Source organism: Macrotis lagotis, chromosome 4 (genome assembly GCF_037893015.1).
Source record: "Macrotis lagotis isolate mMagLag1 chromosome 4, bilby.v1.9.chrom.fasta, whole genome shotgun sequence".
In the NCBI taxonomy this organism is placed as follows: domain Eukaryota; kingdom Metazoa; phylum Chordata; class Mammalia; order Peramelemorphia; family Peramelidae; genus Macrotis; species Macrotis lagotis.
In genome coordinates this window covers 223,857,724-223,875,104 of record NC_133661.1, presented here as the reverse complement: position 1 = coordinate 223,875,104, position 17,381 = coordinate 223,857,724, and the positions used below count along the sequence as shown (strand labels likewise).

Below are 17,381 nucleotides of genomic sequence, written 5' to 3'. Positions count from 1 at the left end.
TTTAATTCAGCTATACCACTACCCAGGGGAATCTTTTTGATTCCAGAGAAATCAAAATGGTTAAAAACAGTGTGGTATGTGAATTAAATGGATTATTATTTGTGCCATTAAAAAATGATGAAATGGTTGATTTCAGAGGAAACTGATAAAATCTTTATGAACTGATGGCAAAGCTAAGTGGGCAGAATTAGGAAAACAATTCATATAATGGTGACAGTATTACAGAGAACAAAAAATTACTTTGAAAGTCTAGAACTCTGACCAGTGAAATTAAATGAAAAGTCAAGAGTCCAAAAGAATGAAAGATGCAACACTGCACTAATCTCCTGACAGAACTGAAACTTAATAGTAATGAACTTAAATTATAACAAGAATATATATAAAATTTTTACCATCTTATGAAGGAAAAAGGAAGAAAATTTAGAACTTGAAATTTTATTACAAAAATTAATATTAAAAATTGTCTTTATATGTAATTAGAAAATTAAAATTATATTTAAAAGAAAAAATGTAGCAAAAGAAAAAAGATTTCTGAATATGTCTAACATGAGAATTTATTTTACTAAACCATACAGATATGACTTGAAGTATTTATTATCTATTTGCTTAATTGCTTTTTTAATTTGCTTAATGTTTTTTTAATTTGCTTTAATTTTGCTTAAATTATTTAAAATTTTTTTTAAAAAATTAAATGAATAAACTGAGAAGTAAGGGATTTTTTAAGTTCTCTGAGAACTTTAGAATTTTTGAAAAATCCATAATTGTGTAAAATTTAAGAGTCCTTACAGGTCAAGAAGTCCAAGCTGTACCTCAAACATGAATACCCTCTACAACTTCCCAATTAAAGTAGAATACAAGATCATTGCTTAGAGTAAGGGGTATCAGGTACATTGATGGACATGAAATCACAAAAGTTTAAAAGAGTTACTGTGGAAGTATGCTCAGGAATCTATAAAAGATGCATGATCATGCACAAAGGTTTCATCTAGCTTCTCCTGGACTGCCAATATAAAATGGCCCTTGTTATAATCTTGCAGTGTGATTACCCTCAGTTTTGCTCTTTTCATTATAAACTAATAATTTTATCAGTTTCCTTTAGTTTCTTTGCACTTTCTATACCTCTTACATGAAACTTTCTCAGTCTCTTAAGTGGAAAGTGATTTATATCTCATTTGACCTCATAACACCTATTCCTCATAAGAATTTATTCTAAGTTATGTTTTATTACACTAGTTTGTATATGTCTTTTCTTCCCCTACTAGACTAGAACCTCCTTAAGAACAGCCACAATGTGTGTGTGTGTGTGTGTGTGTGTGTGTGTGTAATTATCTTTGTCTCTTGCCCAAAACCTATCACAATGACATTGCCGTGTAAGTGGCAGGTAAATGAGTTTATCATTTATATTCAAAGAACCAATGCTTCCTTTTCCCCTTTTCTCATCATTCCCTTCAGTCCAATAATCCTATCATTCCACACATGTTCATTATTCCAATACATCACAGTTACTGATCATAAATTATAACTGGGTTCTTTAGGAATGATGTAACTATGTATTGCTTGAATTTACATAACATTGCAGTCATCTCACCTTGAAACAAACATAGTAACAAGGAAAAATCATGCTTCCCTTATCTTTACCTGACCTCTTTTTTCTCCATGCTTCTATATATTGTCTTCCCATGCCAGGAAAAAAATATTCCTTATCTTAACTGCTCTTCTCTTCCTTTAAAAGCTACCTCAGATACAGCCTTCTCCATTAAACCTGTTTAGCTAAAAGTGGTCTCTCCTTTGAAATCTTTCAGGTCACAATGACTATTATGCATATGAACATTTTCTGACTTGAATTATAGTTATTGGTATACATGTCTCACCAGATAGTAAGTTCCTGAAGGGCAGGTCATTTTTTTCATCTTTTTATTTCTAGTGTAGCACCTTAGACCAGAAAAGTGCTCATTAAAAGTTTATGAAATGAAAGGAAATTTCCTTCATTTGTTTCAAAAATGTGAATTCACAGAATCTTAGAATTTGAAAAAGCCTCTGAGATAATTTGATTGTCACCCCCCACCTGAAGCATAAACCGTCTTCTACAATATCCATGACAACTTGTATCTTAACTTTCATTTGAAGACTACCAAAGATAGGAAGTCATTATATACAGAGGCAACCCATATGTAAGTTTCCATTTACTGGTCCTGTTTTGACTTTCTAGACCAAGAAACACAAGTCTGATCCTTCTACTACAAGGTAAACTTTAAAATACCTGATGAGTGTAATAACATTATAACCTCACTTCATCTCATCCTCAAAGTCTGTAATTCTTCACATGAAACTTCATTAGTTCCTTCAATCAGTCCTTATATGACATTGTTTGTAATCTCCTTGCCAACTTCTGGATGCAGTCCAGTTTGTCAATCCCCTACCTAAAATGTGGCATGCAGTAAGTATTTAATTTACTACCATAATTATAGTAACTAAAGCAAAAACCTGCGAGGGCCAAGACAAGTGTTAGCAATGAGATAATTGTGATAATTAGCCTAACAATCCAGTATTTGGCTGTAAACTTTTTTTTGTCAAAACCTGCAGATTTTACTATTCCATGTTCTATGTTAAATTAATTAGCCAAACTCCAATCAATTTGCAGCAAAAGTTGAATACAGAGTGGGAAGGTTTAGGGAGAGAGGCAGGGTTTCTACAGAACATAAGGCTAAGAGTTTCAGAAAAGAATGGCTGCATTCTGTTCTATTTCATAGAGTCATTTGCTTCCAGTAATTTGACCATTGGCAGAATGATATGGCCCCCAGTCAAATAAAACAGTACCTTCACCGCTGGTTTGTTAATTGCATTATGGCATTCAATATGCTGGCAGTGGATGGGATTCCAGGCTGTAAAGCAAAGCACAACTGATCAATATTTACTCATTTCAGCTATTACTTCCCTAACACCACCTCTTAGTTCTTCATTAGATTCTTGTTTATATTGGTCCTTTACTGAGAGACCTCAAGACATATTCTAATCACTTAAATGTCTGAACAATCAAAAACTGGGAAAAGAAATTATGCTCATACAATCTTTCCCATTAGACAACACTAGGCAACAATTAAGTCCTACAAAGTGAGATTATAATACCACCAGATTTTTGTATAGTTTTTTTAATCTAACAAAGTACTTTAACATCCAATGTTGAAATCTTTAAAATTGTTGCATTATTTGATCTGCAGTTATTTGTAAGACAAGTGTTATCATCCCCATTTCACAGACATGAAAACTTAGGTACAGAGAGATTAAAGAATTTGTCTACGTTCATTAGTTGGTGGTTAAACAGAGACTAGGGTCCTAATTTCCTATCTCCCTGGCTTGAATTCTTTGCATTATGCATCACTTCCCTAAAAGCCTCAGATTTAGTCCTGTGAAAGTATCATAATGGAGTAACTCTTAAAAGCTGTATTAAGCTCTTTCCTTAACCATGAAGGATCATAAGCCCACACGATTTTCAGAGTCAGAGATAGAAGGAACATTAGTCTACTCTAACCCCTTCTTTTACAGATGAAGAAACTGAGACCCAAGTTCCAAAGGCAATAAGTGAGGTTCAGAATTTGAATTCAGATCCTTTGACTCTAAATCCAACATTCTTTCTACTATACAATAGCAAGTAAATTACTTGACCAAGAAAATATTTCTCCTACCATCAACACCACTCCAAATTGTATTGGCCTTATTCCAATTAAACTTTCTGGGGTTTTGATGGCAGAATCGGGGGTTTGTTTCTCTCTAGATGCTTAATTTGGGACATACAGCAGTAAATCAAGAAACTATGTCAGTGGGATCACATGATAATGAAATACTAAGCTAAGAATCATCACTATCCCTGCAGTGTTGTTACCTAAAGCATTTCAAAAAAAATTTTTTCCTAATAAGGCAATAACAAGTTTATTTTCAGGAGAATTAAAGGTGCCACATTTTTATCCTATAAAACTGTAAATTTCTTCACCAATTAAATAATCATATAAGTATTTATCTTTGTATATTACAATATCATAGATGTTAGATTCCTTGGAAGTCACCTAGACCAATCACCTCATTCTATAGTTAAGGAAACAAAGGCCTAGAAATATAAAACTTGTCCACAGAGAGACATGAAGTGTGAGAACTGGGATTAAAATTTGACTCCAAATCCAATAATCTTTCCACTGTATAACACTGACTCTTAGTATAGGACAATAATCATAGTACAGGACTAGGGTCATATAAATGCTTATAGTTTCCTTAAATTAAAAAATTGAACTTATATTTACAATAATTATAATTACTTATGTTTATAATAATTGTAATAATGATTTTATTATTTATAATTGATTTTAACATTCTTAAACAATATACCAGATTATAAATCTATAAGAGAACACTTCATCTTCAGTAATAAGCCAGATAAGTATTTTTATGATGTGTGCATTACTGTGGAGACAATTGGAGATTACAGCAATGCTTGAAGTCCCATGCCACCCATCAATATTTTTCAGTCTCTTGTGTTCAGAGTAGAAATCAGTACAGACAAATCCTGATCAATCACTGGGGATAGGTCAGCTTGATAGAGTACTGGATGGAACATCGACCCTGGAGTCAGAAGGACCTGAGTTCAAATACAGCCTCAGACTCTTGATACTTAGCTGTGTGACCTTGGGCAAGTTGCCCCCAAAAAAAAAAAATCATTGCGGGTTCAATCAATAACAACAGCAAATGTCTGAGGCAGATGGGACCTCACTGGCCATTTGACCCAAATCATATCTGAGCAAGAATTCCCTCTATAGCATTCCTGACAAAAGGCTATCCAACCTCTGCATAATGACTTACAAGGATGGAGAAATAACTACTTTCTGAAGGAATCTCTTCCACTTTTGGAAAGCTCTGAGCCTTAAGAAGCCAACTTCTGTATATACAATTTTCTCCTTTTGGTTCAAGGAGAACAAGTAATTCCTCTATATTATAACACTCAAATACTTGAAGAAAATCCCCTGCTAAGAGGGATGGAACAAGTAGATGTGAACTTCTACTCTACTCCCCTCTGTATAGCCATTTAAAGTATATTCAGTAGAACTTTTATGACTAAAACAATATATCTTTGAAAGCATCTAACAAATAAGTGTTATTTGAACACATTTTATCTAGAACACCATCTGTTTTACATATTATTTTACAGTTTACACACTTGCCTCACAAAAACTCTTTGAAGTATGTAATACAGCTAATATCATCACTACTTTAAAGATGTGAAGACTGGGGTTCAGAAAGGTCAAGTAACTTGTCCAGGGTCACCCAGCTAAAAAGCATTAGAACCTGAACTTGAACCCCAATAGTCCTGATGACCTTGACTGATACTAGTCAAGTATCAGTTATCACTTACCATACAACCAGTCTATGATAAAGATCAAAACCCAACTTGAATATTTCAGGCTATCACCCCATTGAGGGACAGCTAGGTCCCAGGTAGAATTCCTCACCATTCTTGGTAACTTGCATCTTGGGATGCTCTACCATTATTTCTGGATATCTGCATATGACCCATATGTCAGCATATGTGACCTGAATGAGCACTTGAACCATTTCTCTCACTAGCTTGTAATCTTACCTGTGTACTGCAATCCCCTGTACTCACTTATGGCCCCTGGAGGTTTTAAATTGGGCCAATAGTGAAAGAGCATCTGCACAGCTGGTGGTTTCACTTGAGAAGGTCCATATGCTATTACATAAAGCAAATCCTAAAGAGAAAAAGAAAATTCATTCAGCATCACAGAACACAAAGATGTCATGGTCATTCAACATTGCTAAAGAAACTTCATCAAGCAATAAAAACATGTAGAAATCATGTTACTGGAGTTTCATAGTAAAACACCCCCAAAGAATGTTCTGTGGTCCTGTCTTACAGGTCAGACTACCTTACCACAAAGTCCTTCAGATTTAAACAAAAATTCTCAGTGTAAGATCTGAGTGGATCTCATCTTATACCAAATTCGGTTCCACAGAGATTTAATATTCTAGAAGAATTCAGGCTTACATATATGTCATCTTTTTAAAAAATGAAAAAGGATTCAGGCAAATTTTTATTTAAATAATTGGTCATCTGAAAATATAAGAGAAACATGAATAAATTAGTCCCAATATGAAGACATGTTGTCATCTTATTCTGTCAGATAGTGTTCTTAAAACATTATTTCTGTTCCAACTGATAGATTCACTATTGAGGAAAGAATTATGTGCACTGTCACATTAAGACAGTGGATTTTGATGTATTTGACCTACACAGTAACATATTTGTCAACCATCCTTTACAATGTTATGCAAGTTCAATTTGCATCCACCAGCTATATTTGGCTGAAAACTTACTTTCCAGACTTCTTGCTTATATTTCATGAGGCATTCCAATAACTGGCAATGATACACTAGAAGAAGGAAAGTATAATTTTAATATAAAATCAACTTGTAAATACATGAAAAAATTGCTTATAGATACTATTATAATACACTATACAACTATATCAATCAGTCATACTCTTAACTAGAAAGAACCTGAGAAAATTGCAACATAAAACATCAGTGCTAAGAAAAAAAAAATCTAACAATTATGTAATTCAATCTTCTCATTTTTCAAAGAAGGGTCTAATACCAAGAGAACACAAGAGACTGGACCAAGATCACAGAGTAAGTTACTGGGAAAGCTAGGTTTCAAAACCAGGTCTTCAAACTGTCAGGTCAAGGATTAATCCTCTACTCTATGGTTAGCATTGGGGGGGAAAAATTCTATTTTTCCAAAGTTCCAAAAAATACAAATGGCCTTGGAGTTCTTAGGTCTTAATTCTAGTATCTACTGGAAACATTTAATTTATCATGTTAACAAAGTAAAACTTAAGGAACTTCCAAGATCACAATTTAGTATAGTCACCTGGTTTTAAAGAAAATCAAAAATTACCTAGAAAAAAATAATTTTGACAAAACAATCTGAGAGATTCAAACTGAAGCCTTCCCTGCTATCCTTTTTTTCAAATCTTAATCTCTATTTGTTCTTGGTTTTTTAATTCATTAACACCCATCTCATATCACCATATGTTTTGCCTCGAACTAAACTATGAAGTTACCTAAAGGCAGTACTAAAGTATTTTCTTTTAATTATAGTGTCTTACACAATATACTGGACATCGTTATTACCTACAGATTGAATAACAGTAAGAGAAGAATTCCATCCCATAGCTACAAGAACCCAAACTATTAGTTTCAACAACCAGGTTGCCATTTGCTATTCCTATAATAAATTCAAATTACCTCAGAATGGAGGTAAATACCCTATCATCTAATGCCATAGAATCTCTAGAAAGAATTTTTATTCTTTGAGAATTCCTCAAGAAGTCCAGTGTGATAGAAAACAATGGACTTGGATTCAGAAAATCTGAATTTGTATCTCTATTCTGCCACTTAATAGGTATGTGATCATGAGCAAGGCATTTTCTTCTCTGAGTTTCATTCCCTCTTTGTAAAATGAAGGGATTACTTTTCTAGGCTAAGATAAAGTACATGAAAAAAGCAGTCATGTGGGTTTTCCCCAGTGACAAATAAGGCAACAGATCTGAAAGCTTAAAATGGCGAGTATTTATTTATAAATTCAGAGAAAACCAAATAATTTATTTATATGATACACAGAAAACCAAAAGGTAGAGAATAATAATTAATACTAAAACATTTAAGTGGCTCTTTCTTAACAAGATTCCTGGATCAGGTTTCTTTACAGACTAATTAGAAATGTAATAAATGTGAATTTTATCTTGTTCGTCCTCTTCAGTGGATATAGTGATATATTTATATATAGATAATCATTCCTCAGTCATTCTTTATGAAATTTTTATACTATTCTTTGCAGGACCTAATTTTTGATATCTGAGAATACTTGAAGAGAATAATAATAAAAGCTGAAATTAAAAAGGAAAAGTTTTTCTCTTCTTCAAAATTAGATTTAAAAAAGTCAAATAAAACCTGATTTTTCACATATAAAATGTGACTCAAAACAGTTTGCCTTTAAGGTAATTTTCTAGCTTCACTTAGAGATATGCCTATTCAAGAAGCACACTAGATATAAATTTATTAACCACTAGGTTAATAAATTCTATTCTAATGTGAAATATATGTCTATTTTTTCCTCACTTATTTTTAGTGAAAGCTTGTCTTTAATCATTCTGAAAGCATCATGGGCAAGCAATTTTTTTATCACCTCCACAAGAGGGCTGGAGAAAAATCTATTTTGATTCTAAAGCCTGTTTTCTACTAGGTTTCTTACCAACTTTGTAGACCACCAAAAAAAGTCTCTGTCGGAATGAGAATTCACAGTCTATTTAGAGTCATAAGAGTATTTGATGGTTATTTTTGGAATGGACTTAGGACTTCAGGCCTTGGGAGAGAAGTGAAAGTGTTTTATACTCTACCTACCTGGGTTCGATGTGTACTGCATTGCTATCATTAACATGGAAGATGCCGAGAGATTAACATGGGCGGGAACACCTTCTCTCCTGGATGATCCCACTAGAAGTAAATATTTTTGTATTAGATACAATATAATGTTTTTTTAATTTATCATTTTGTATAAGGCAAGCTAACTTACTTTAAAACCTGATGAGGGCAAGGATTGTGTCAATATAACTTTTGCATTTCCCTACAATTCAGTACAATAAAAAAGGAAGGAAGAAAAGAAGGAATGAAGGAAAAATCATTCAGTATGATGATGTCAAGCCAACACATATAAGCAGTGTTCTGCATGTCAGTCTCCAAGGTATGGATGATGTCATAAACAAAAATGTAAAGATCACTTAGGTACAATGCAAGTATAAAAGGCCTTTTTGAAGAAGGAGATTTTGAGCCAAATCCTAAAGAACCTAAAGGGGAAATGGTCAGCAAGTTGTTTGTGTGAATCCTAGAATCTGAAGACCTTAACAGCTTCATTCTGATTTGCTCTGATTTTCCTGACTGATTGCTTCCTCTAACTGTACTCTTGCACAGTTCCCATCTTTTAATTCTTGTGAACCGAGCCAAACCAAATCTTACAATTGCTACTTTTGCTGTCTTCCTTGGCATTATCACTCCACTTTCAGCAATTCTTTGAACAGATCCCTTGGACCAGACCTCAAATAGTGAGTGAAATCTCTCCACTAATTTACTAATATCAGAGATTTCCATTGGCAAGGGTCCTTAAGTGTCAGTTCTAAACACAGTAGCCCCCAACCATTAAGTCAAAAACCTTTGCACCACCATCATATTGTTGTGATATTCTTCCAGACATAGGGGACAGTTTGTGTAGAAGAATGAATTACATACATGCTAGAACTGAGATCTGTCTCTCTAGCACAAAGGATTTAGATATTGCAATATGGGACCTAAATTATATTAAATAGCAGGGGAAAAACTGGAAAAATATCCTGAAGATGTATGTTTAGATTTGAATTTGGTAATTGAGGACCTCTGGAAGAATTTGAAGAGATTTAAGACCATATTGTTGTTACCTTCTTTCCTAGAAAAATAATGCTAAATAACTCGTGCTGGTAAAACACTGTGCAGTTTATAAAATACTTTCTAAATAATAAGTATGTGAAATAGAGATATCCAAATAGTACTATCCCATTTTTACAGATGAGAAATGTGATGTGCAGAGAAACCAAGTTCAGAGAAACTGGCCCAAAGTGCCAGTGTGTAGCAGAGGCAATATTTGAATCCATTCCTTCTTATTTATTGGTCTAGTGATCAAACTGACCTAAGGGGGAAAATTCAAATATTTTCTATCATAATGCTATAATGAGAGTGTCTTCTTCTCTCTTGTTCTAAACTAGCTTAAAGGAAAGATGACATATACTGAAGTGGAGTACCAAAGGGGACTGTCCTTTCTATCATTATTGATCTCAAGTTTTCTCTCTGTTCAAATCACAAAATTAAGAGCCTTCCTCTAGCCAAAACTCTAGGAAATTGACACTGATGTTATATAAAAAAGTACCTGAAGGATCATACAAACTGTTCATCTCTAATTTAGTAAATATGCACAAGCACATATCATTTACTGAATCTTATTTTTCAAAAGGTTTGATGTGAAGTCTGTACCCATGAGAGTCAATGTAGCCAAAAATACAAAAAAAAAAAAAACCCAAGGAAAAACCATTCAAAATATATTTCCTTTCTTCTCGTTTCTTCTTCTCCTCTTCAACTTCTTCTGTCTCTCTCCCCACTGTAGTCCTCCTTTCCCTCCCTCCATGTCTCCCCTTCATTTCCCATACTGATCAGAAAACTTATAAGTTTGGAATCCTACTCTCCTCTACTGCACACATCCAAATAGGAGGAGAAAAGAATGTAGGATTCCATTATGCTTTGATAATAACATTGCATCTTCTGTCCAAGAGCCTTTGTATAGACTATCCCAGAATGCATTCTGTCTTCTTATTTACTCCTTAGAATCCATAGTCTTCTTTAAAACTCTGCTCAAACTCAATCACCTATATTGTCATTCTTGCTCATTTTAGTTGCTAATGATGCTTCCCCACAAAATTTCATAATTAACATATACTTAATATCATATGTATACACAATATATATATATATATATATATATACATTTACATGTGTACCCATTGTTCCCAAATATGAACTCCTTGAGGGCAAAGTTTGTTCTGTTTTACTTTTTATCCCCAGAATTTAACATTATGCCAAAAAATACAGGCTTACTGACTGATTGTTTTGAGATTTGCCTAAACATAACACTGCTATGTGATTTTTTAAATACCATATTACCATAGAATTTTAAATTTGAAGATAGAAGTGGCCTTAAAGACCATTAAGTTTAACTTCCACCTCACCCTGCTTCCCATTTTACAAATATCAAACAGTGGCATTTGGAAGAACCTCAAGTCTTTCCCCTCTCTAAGAAATACACTACAGTATATTATAGCACTTTAGAGAAACAATAAGTACCTTGCCTACAACACTTCTGTGAGATTAGAGGAATAAATATTAACGTATCCATTTCACAGATGGGAAAGTTGAGTTGAGACATTTAAATGGATTACCCATAATCACATAACTAAAGTAAGAAATGTCAAGCTAGACTCTAGGTCTAGCATGCGTTCCACTACTATGTTAGACTGAATGAATATATTGAGTGTAGTGATAACCTGGAACTCCTTGGTCCTGAGTGTCCAACCATTTATACACCAAGGAAGATTCATATTGCCATTACAATAACAGTTAAGATTTAAAACACAACTGAGCCTGTTTTGTAACATTGAGAGACATCCTTAGGGAATCCAGGTTGCAAAAGAAATTAATGAGACTACATAGATTCCAAAATTCTAAGGAAGGCCAAATTCTTAGAAAATAAATCTAGAAGACATGATCCTTTGAAAAATAGCTTGTCTCCATGAATATACTTAAAAGAAGGAAGATTTCACCAATAAATTTAAACTTGGATAAAAATTGGTAAGCCCCTCTGCCAAAGCACATCATCAAGTATACATATTTCAAAAGTATCTACAAATCCTAGAGTCAACTCTTGGTTTCCCAGGTAGAATACAAATGATTTTCAGTTCTTAGTTAATTGTATAATATATACATATGTATTAAATATATGCAAATATATACAAACATATATGTTTACACATGTATTTGAACTTAAAAAAACAAGATTTACATGTCACATATGAGAAATTGAAAAGAAAGATTGGCATAAAAGACAAATTTGTTTTTAAAAATGAACCAAATGTTGCCCAACAGAAACTTAAAAGGAGTTATAAACTTCTAAAATTATAGCAGCTAGTATCTGAAGCAGAATGGCATTGAGGACTTAATATTATTGTCCTCTTTAATTTTCAAGGGCATCCAATAATTTATTTTTTTTAGGTTTTTGCAAGGCAAATGGGGTTAAGTGGCTTGCCCAAGGCCACACAGCTAGGTAATTATTAAGTGTCTGAGACCAGATTTGAACCCAGGTACTGCTGACTCAAAGGTTGGTGCTTTATCTACTACACCACCTAGCCGCCCCTCATCCAATAACTTATTAGAGTCACTTTAAAGGACAGACCCTCATACTTTGGATCCATAAGGGTATATTCTTACAGTATCAAAGAAATTAGCTATCCTTACACTGGCCTTGGGAACAGCACAAAAATGAGGTTAAAAAACCTATCTGCCTTTAACCCTTTCACTGTTGAGATTTCTGAATATAGAACTTGCTTGCTCCAAATTATAGAATCATACATAGATTGCTACAGCCAAAAGGAAAATTAGCAAGCAAATTCAAACTTCTGATTCCAGGAATGGGGTAGAGCCCAGAGAGATGAAGGAGAGTTCAAGATCAGACATAATCAAAGTTCACATTTCTGTATAGTTCTACAGTTTGCAAAGAAGTTAATCTCAAATAATTCCACCAAGGAAATTACAACTTATAATCACCATTTAGGGAAACAGGTAGACATTTGATTTTATGTTGATATAGAAACTTCCCCTACTGGTTCAAATCTGCCAATCCAACCAATTGGTCTATAACTTAAAATCTTAAGAGAATTGACTTGGGCATTGAGAAAGTAAAGAACTTATCCATGGTAACACTGCTATTATCTATAGTGAAAAATTTACATCCCACTTTCCCTGTTTCCAAGGCCAGCCCTCTATCCACTATATCTCATTTTGTCTGAGTCTTTGTATAACTACCTGGCCTGTGAAGCAGCAAATTTGACAGATGTATGAGTAGTCAGCTCCTCAATGAGACTGATTCTATCAGTGGCTCAACAGAACATTTGCAAAGATCTTAAAAACCAATGGAATGAATGTCAGATGTCGAACTATTTCACTTAGATCTAAAGAAGGGTCTTTGTCTAACATAGGGATCTGTACATGGAGAACTGAATCTTAATTACAGGAAAAGGGAAAGTTATGTGCAGACAAATGTTTTATAGACCAGTTAACAGAATCAAAAGATCATCATGGGGTTTTTTAGAGCCAGAAGAAACCTTAAATATTTTCTGGTCTCTCATTTCACATCTAGGTAATGCAAGTCCAAAGAAATGAGATCACTTGTCCAGAATCACAGAGCTAATACCAAATAGCAGCAGCTCATTTTTACATGGATCTTAAAGGTTAACAAAATAATTTCCTCACAACTCTATGTAAAGTACAAGTATCACTATTTTACAGATGGGAAAATCAAAACCCAGATGTTTGGTGACTAGTTCAAGGTCACAGAGATGAGATCTGAAAGCAGATCACTTAACTCTATTATTTGTTATTATTCAGTTACTTTTCAGTCATGTCAAACTCTTTGTGATCCCATTTGAGGTTTTCTTGGCATAATACTGGAGTGATTTGTCATTTACTTCTCCAGCTCATTTTTCAGATGAGGAAACTGAGCCAAACAGGGTTAAGTGACTTGCCTAAGGTGAGCTGCAGATAACAAGGGACTAAAGTCAAAGTTGAACTCCAGAAGATTCCTGACTCCAGGTCCAACACTCTTTCCATGGCACCACCTAGCCTCCCCTAAGCTGAACATGACCTTAAATAGTTGAGATCCAAGTTCCTTATTTTTATAGCTGAAGACACTGTGGTCTAAAGAAGATTAACCTACTTAAGAGCTCACAAATATTAAGTGGCATAGACAAAATTTGGATTCAGGTATTCTGACTCTAAAACCCATCTTCTTTTTATTTTCTAGGATGATAGTATAGTCTTACCCCCTCTATTTACAGCTGAGAATAATAGAATTGCAGAAGAGCTGACCCAGGAAAGTCACACAGCACACAGCAGAATCCAGTCACAAAATAAGCCCAGAATCCAGGTCTCCAGACCAGCTCTTCATTATAATAGACACCGGTGTAAGTTATTTCCTGTTCTGTTGGAATCATTCTCAATTCAAATTTACCTATTTTCTCTACTTCTAACAGCAAAGATGTTTTAATGTATGCATTTAAAAAGTTCTAGGGGTCGGCCTACAAAATGCTTGATGCACACAACAGATTAAAGAACAAAACAATTAGGTAGAAAATTGATATTCACTAAAAATATTTTGCCTTATCAAGACATTTCATGTAAAATGTATTTAGACTAGAGCTAACTGGATAATTTCCTCAATTTTCTATTTCCCTTTGCTATTTTAAACAAAGCCTAATGCACTTCTTTTTTACTTTCATCCATTTATGAAAAATGCAGATACAGATTTGGGTGTAATTACATATTACATATATATATATATATATAATATATATATATATATCAAACTGTTGATGCCCATGAACTTATGTCTATATAAATATATGGAAAACAATCTGAGCCCATTAAAATAGTGAGACAAATAAATACCTAGTTACTAAATGTTATTATATAGGTATAGACTGTATCTATACATAGTCATTGATTATTAATCAGGCAGCAGTTTCAAATAAGGTAGGTAATATAATGATAAAAATTATTTTTTTCTATGGATTGAATCTGGTTGGTCAATAAACACATTTTCAATGAGAATTGAAACTAAATGATAATCAATTTTCAGGCTTTTAAAAATATAGAGGCTGCAATTTTGAAACCTAGAAGACCTAAAATCATTTGTGTCCATGCTTTGGAAGAGCCTAGATTTGTCCTTTAGAGCAAACAGAACAAAATTTAATCCTTCTTCCAGATAACAGCTGCCTAAATTCTTGAAGATGACTATCATATTTTCTGAGTCTTTTCCTCTTCATACTAAATATTCTCAGAGCTTTCGACTGGTGTTCATATGGCATGACCTGAAGTCCTTCTTAATTAGCATCTTAATGATATAATTTCAATAAAGAAGTAAATTTACAAACAAAAATGGCATGTCATTATCCAACCTTCATGAAATAAACTCTTCCTTGTGGGAGCAACTCAGTCATTCATTGGAAGCCCTCCTAATTTTATTCCATTGATACATAATACCATCATAACACTATATATACCATACAGAATGAAATGATGCTACCATGTTACCTATGAAATTGAATAGTATAGGCAGTTAGTCTCCTAGTTTCTCAATACTCTGGATGAATTTGGCAAAAGCAAACTGTCTTAACCTAAATTATAAGAAAACATTCCATCTCTCAAAATACAATCTTTTGTTAACCAATATATGAAACTCACACATCAAAGAGAGCTTGATTGGGAGAAAATTGAATTAGGTAGCCTTTCAGATCCCTTCCAGCTCTTAGGGTCTGTACATTTGTGAAAAATACAGATACAGAGCTGGGTGTAATTACATACATATAGATAGATATATAGAGATAGAGATATAATTTCTGTAGATACATATGAAGCTGTGTGTATATAAACATATGGAATGCAACCTGAGCCCACTAAAATCGTGAGTTGAATAAATATTATCAAATTTTATAATGTATTGGTATAGCCTGTATCTATACATAGTCACCAGCTATTCATCCGACAGCAGTTTCTAATAAGGTAGGTAATATAATGATAAAAAAATTATTTTGCTGTGGATTGAATTTTGTTGTTCAATAAACACATTTTCTATGAGAAGTAAAACTAAATGATAATCAATTTTCAGGCTTTTAAAAATATAGAGTCTGCAATTTGCATCCATATTTTGGAAAAGCCTGCAAGATTAAACCCTTAGCAATGAAATAATTCAGTTTAACCCCACAGTTATAACTATGCTTTATATCTATTTCAACACTTTTTTATAAAAGATTTGCAAATCTACCATTTCTTTTTATCAACACAGTATCTTCATGACAAAAAATAAAGGTCATATACCAAATTAGAACTAGGGCTAAAATCTAGCCTGCTCTACACAATAGCTTAACTTCTTTTAGGTACAAAAGGTAAAAATTATTGTATCTCAGAAGTTGTGCATGCTTCCATTTTTATGCTAGAAACTTTCTGTCATCTGTAAAACTGAAATTTTTAAGTAACTTGTGTCTACAATGTTTTATTTTTCCCTACAACTGGAATACAAAGTATGAAGCTATAGAAATTCAATCTTTCACTTGAGCTTTACCTCAATAATATTCATATCAAATTATAACCTTAAATTATAATCAGTTTGTGAAGTAACTGTATTATATTTCCCAAAACCTGCAACCAATGACATCAAATACAATTTTCATTAATAGTATATGTTAATGTATCTCATATCCCTGCAAAATGTAATAATATCATACTGAGATTGAACTTGAACTTACATATAGCCATAGGTAGAAAAGATGTGCTAAGATATTCAATAATATCCTTGTGTAGAAACGGAGGAAAGGTAGCTAATGTTGATATCATTGTGTAGGGCAAAGTACTCAGAATATCATCATTAAGAAAGGGTAGCAAACATGTCGTTGTATAAAATATTGACTGTCCAAGATCTGCAAAACCAAAAAAATAAGAAATTAGTAACTAATTTAGTAAACTAAATTGGTTTGTAACCAATAAATTATATTAGCTTTTGGGCTTTCAGTTTTATGAACTGAAGAAATAGGCACTATTTCTCCCAAACCATTAGGAACTCAATTGCAAATTGCCTATTGCTATTCATGTAGACATGTATCCATTAATGGTTTTTTAATTAATATATGTATATTTAATGTTATCCAATAACATTGAAATTCTAATAATTATTCAAGGGCCAGCTCAAGATAGCATTTTTCCATGAAGCCTTTCCTGATTCCCCAAGACAGAAATGATCTTTCTCTCCTTGGAATTCACACAGCATTTTATTTGCATTTTTCTTATGTCCTTGTCACATTCTTTTTGTTTAATACTTATTTCTATCCACATCTCATATTCTCATTAGACTGCAAGCTCATTAGGTTCAGGGACTATTTTAGGGTACCTTTCTCAGTACCTACCTAGTTCAATGCTTGGCAAATAATAAGTACTTAATTAGTGTCTGTTAAATGAATGAATAAAATAATATGATATACTACATGACTCCTTAAAGAGTAAGAATTGTTTTATTCTTTGTATTTCTATTGCCTAGCAGAACATGACAAATAATAGATAATTAATAAATGACTGATTTATTATAATAATACTTGGTATTCAATGTTTCTTGCTTTGATCTTCTCAAATCATTTTCAATGTAATAATAAATTTTTAAATTCCAGGATCATTCTTATGTCCAATACATTTTAAGTAAGATGACAGACTCAGAGGTGTTATATGACTTGCCTACTAGTATTTTTATCATGTAGGGAACTGCAATATCTATCCAGTCATGTCAAACAACATGAGAAACTATATTTCATGATCTTTGCCTCCAAAACTAAGATGTAGGTAGCAGATGAACCAAGAAAGAAAAGTGTGTACATTAAGATCACAAATATCTCATTCTCCTAAATAATTAACTAGTTATACTA

The 17,381-nt window shown here is 33.1% G+C and overlaps 1 protein-coding gene across 17 annotated transcripts in view; it reads right to left on the bottom strand.

Moving 5' to 3' along the window:
* UNC79 (unc-79 homolog, NALCN channel complex subunit) overlaps window positions 1-17,381 on the bottom strand; it is a 364,853-nt gene that overhangs the window by 252,837 nt on the left and 94,635 nt on the right. For all 17 annotated transcript variants that reach the window (XM_074235468.1, XM_074235454.1, XM_074235458.1 and 14 more), the window contains exons 4-8: window positions 16,218-16,388; window positions 8,467-8,559; window positions 6,379-6,434; window positions 5,624-5,753; window positions 2,818-2,882 (exon numbers count right to left, since the gene is read on the bottom strand). In XM_074235468.1, coding sequence (XP_074091569.1) covers window positions 2,818-2,882; window positions 5,624-5,753; window positions 6,379-6,434; window positions 8,467-8,559; window positions 16,218-16,388 — 515 coding nt within the window. The remainder of the gene's footprint in view (window positions 1-2,817; window positions 2,883-5,623; window positions 5,754-6,378; window positions 6,435-8,466; window positions 8,560-16,217; window positions 16,389-17,381) is intronic.